The sequence below is a fragment of the Trachemys scripta genome, chromosome 13, assembly GCF_013100865.1.
Source record: "Trachemys scripta elegans isolate TJP31775 chromosome 13, CAS_Tse_1.0, whole genome shotgun sequence".
Taxonomy (NCBI): Eukaryota; Metazoa; Chordata; order Testudines; family Emydidae; genus Trachemys; species Trachemys scripta.
In genome coordinates this window covers 976,532-978,352 of record NC_048310.1, presented here as the reverse complement: position 1 = coordinate 978,352, position 1,821 = coordinate 976,532, and the positions used below count along the sequence as shown (strand labels likewise).

General features: G+C 67.0%; 1 protein-coding gene across 3 annotated transcripts in view; it reads left to right on the top strand.

The window, feature by feature from the left end:
• NPR2 (natriuretic peptide receptor 2) overlaps positions 1-1,821 on the top strand; it is a gene marked incomplete at its 5' end in the record, with an annotated part of 42,743 nt that overhangs the window by 37,128 nt on the left and 3,794 nt on the right. For all 3 annotated transcript variants that reach the window (XM_034788347.1, XM_034788346.1, XM_034788345.1), the window contains 2 exon segments: positions 206-374; positions 978-1,124. In XM_034788347.1, coding sequence (XP_034644238.1) covers positions 206-374; positions 978-1,124 — 316 coding nt within the window.

Genomic DNA, 1,821 nt, shown 5'->3' with positions numbered 1-1,821 from the left:
TCCCTAGGGATGGGGCGGCGGGGTCTGGACCCCAAGGTCAGAGTTCGGGGGGGCAGGGCTGGTCCCTAGGGATGGGGCGACGGGGACCCGGACCCCAGGTGCGAGGGCTGGTCCAGCCCAGGGCGAAGACACCCCGGCCGCTCAGCCGGCAGTGCAGGCGTTGGTCCCCCGGCTGGCCCAGGCCGTGACGCTCCCGTCCCCGCAGAGATTGTGCAGAAGGTGCGGAACAGCCAGAAGCCGTACTTCCGGCCCTCCATCGACCTGGGTCTGCACAGCGAGGAGCTGGCCGTGCTGATGGAGCGCTGCTGGGCGCAGGAGCCCGCCGAGCGCCCCGACTTCACCCAGCTCAAGATCTTCATCCGCAGATTCAACAAGTGGGTGCCCCGGCCGGGGCGGGACCGGGCTTGGGGCGCAGCTGCACGCAGGGGGTGCTGGGGGAGGTGTCGGGCGCGGGAGCAGGGCTGGGATGGGGGTGGGGGGCAGGGACGCAGGACGGGGAATGCGTGCAAACACAGGAGCGTGACATGGTCTTATCTCCCACCTCCCCAGTCCCGTGTTCTCAGCTGGGGCACGCTCAGGGGCGTTGGGTGCCAGGTGTCACTGTCCTGGTGACTGGGTTTTCGGATCCTCCATTGCTATGGGGCCGGTCTCAGACCCCGCAGGGTGATGTTCAGACCTGTGTCCTTTCTACCACCCTCCCCCCCACCCCGTAGCCATGAAAAATATAGGGGAAACTGAGGCACACTAAAAGGTCATGTAACATATTCCAGAAATTTCCCACTCGGTCACAGTACCAGCCGGGGTTGTGTGGTGCCACAGCCTCTCCTTGAGTGCCAGCTCCAGGAGGAGACTGGGGAGCAGCAGCCCTTGGGGAGCAGGCACTGGGGGGGTGGGCGTTATGGCTCCCCCCGTGTCGTGGACACAAGGTTCCCCCATTAGTCTCCTCCCATGGCCTCCTTGCCGGCCTGTCTCTGCAGGGAAGGCAGCACCAGCATCCTGGACAACCTGCTGTCGCGCATGGAGCAGTACGCCAACAACCTGGAGAAGCTGGTGGAAGAGCGGACACAGGCCTACCTGGAGGAGAAGCGCAAGGCCGAGAACCTGCTCTACCAGATTCTGCCCCAGTAAGAGACCCACACAAGCCCCTAGGCATGTGTTGGCAAGGGGGAGAGCCGGGGGGGCATATGCCAAGCTCCCCCACGGGGGTGTGCTGGCATGGGCTGGGTGTGCAGAGCACCTCCATGAGGGTGCGGTGGGGTGCGGGGCAGCGTGCCCCCAGGCGTGTGCACTGGCGAGGGGGTGTCAGCACCTGGTGCACATGCATATTGCCTGGGACTTTGGCACAAGCAGGGGAGGGCAGGTGGGCTGGGCCTCGGTGAGCCCGAGGAGTTAGGTCAGTAGGTCAGGGCGGCCCGCTGAGGTGAGAGGCACAGACGTGCTCCCCTGCCCTGGCTGGCCGCCCACCCTCGCACACTGAGTCAGGAGGGTGCCCCTGCCCAGAGCCTGGGGGGGGGGGGGGCAGCGCAGAAGCTGTGCAATGGCTGGGCTGGAGGCTTGTGGGGGGCAGGTCTGGGGACGGGTTTGGGGGAGGGGTGTCAAGCAGCAGATGCCTGAGCCACCATTGAGCGCCCCTTGGGCCCTCCCAGAGCCCCACAGGATCCTTGCCATTCCCGCAGAAACCCTCCCTCGCCCTGGCCCCCACACTGACTGGGGGGGCAAGGGGGCTGATGGGCAGAGTCGCGGGAGTGGCTGGGGGTTAGAGGCCTTAGCACTGGTGCACCCGGCCCCATGCCTGGGCGGGGGGGGGGGGGGGGGGGGGGG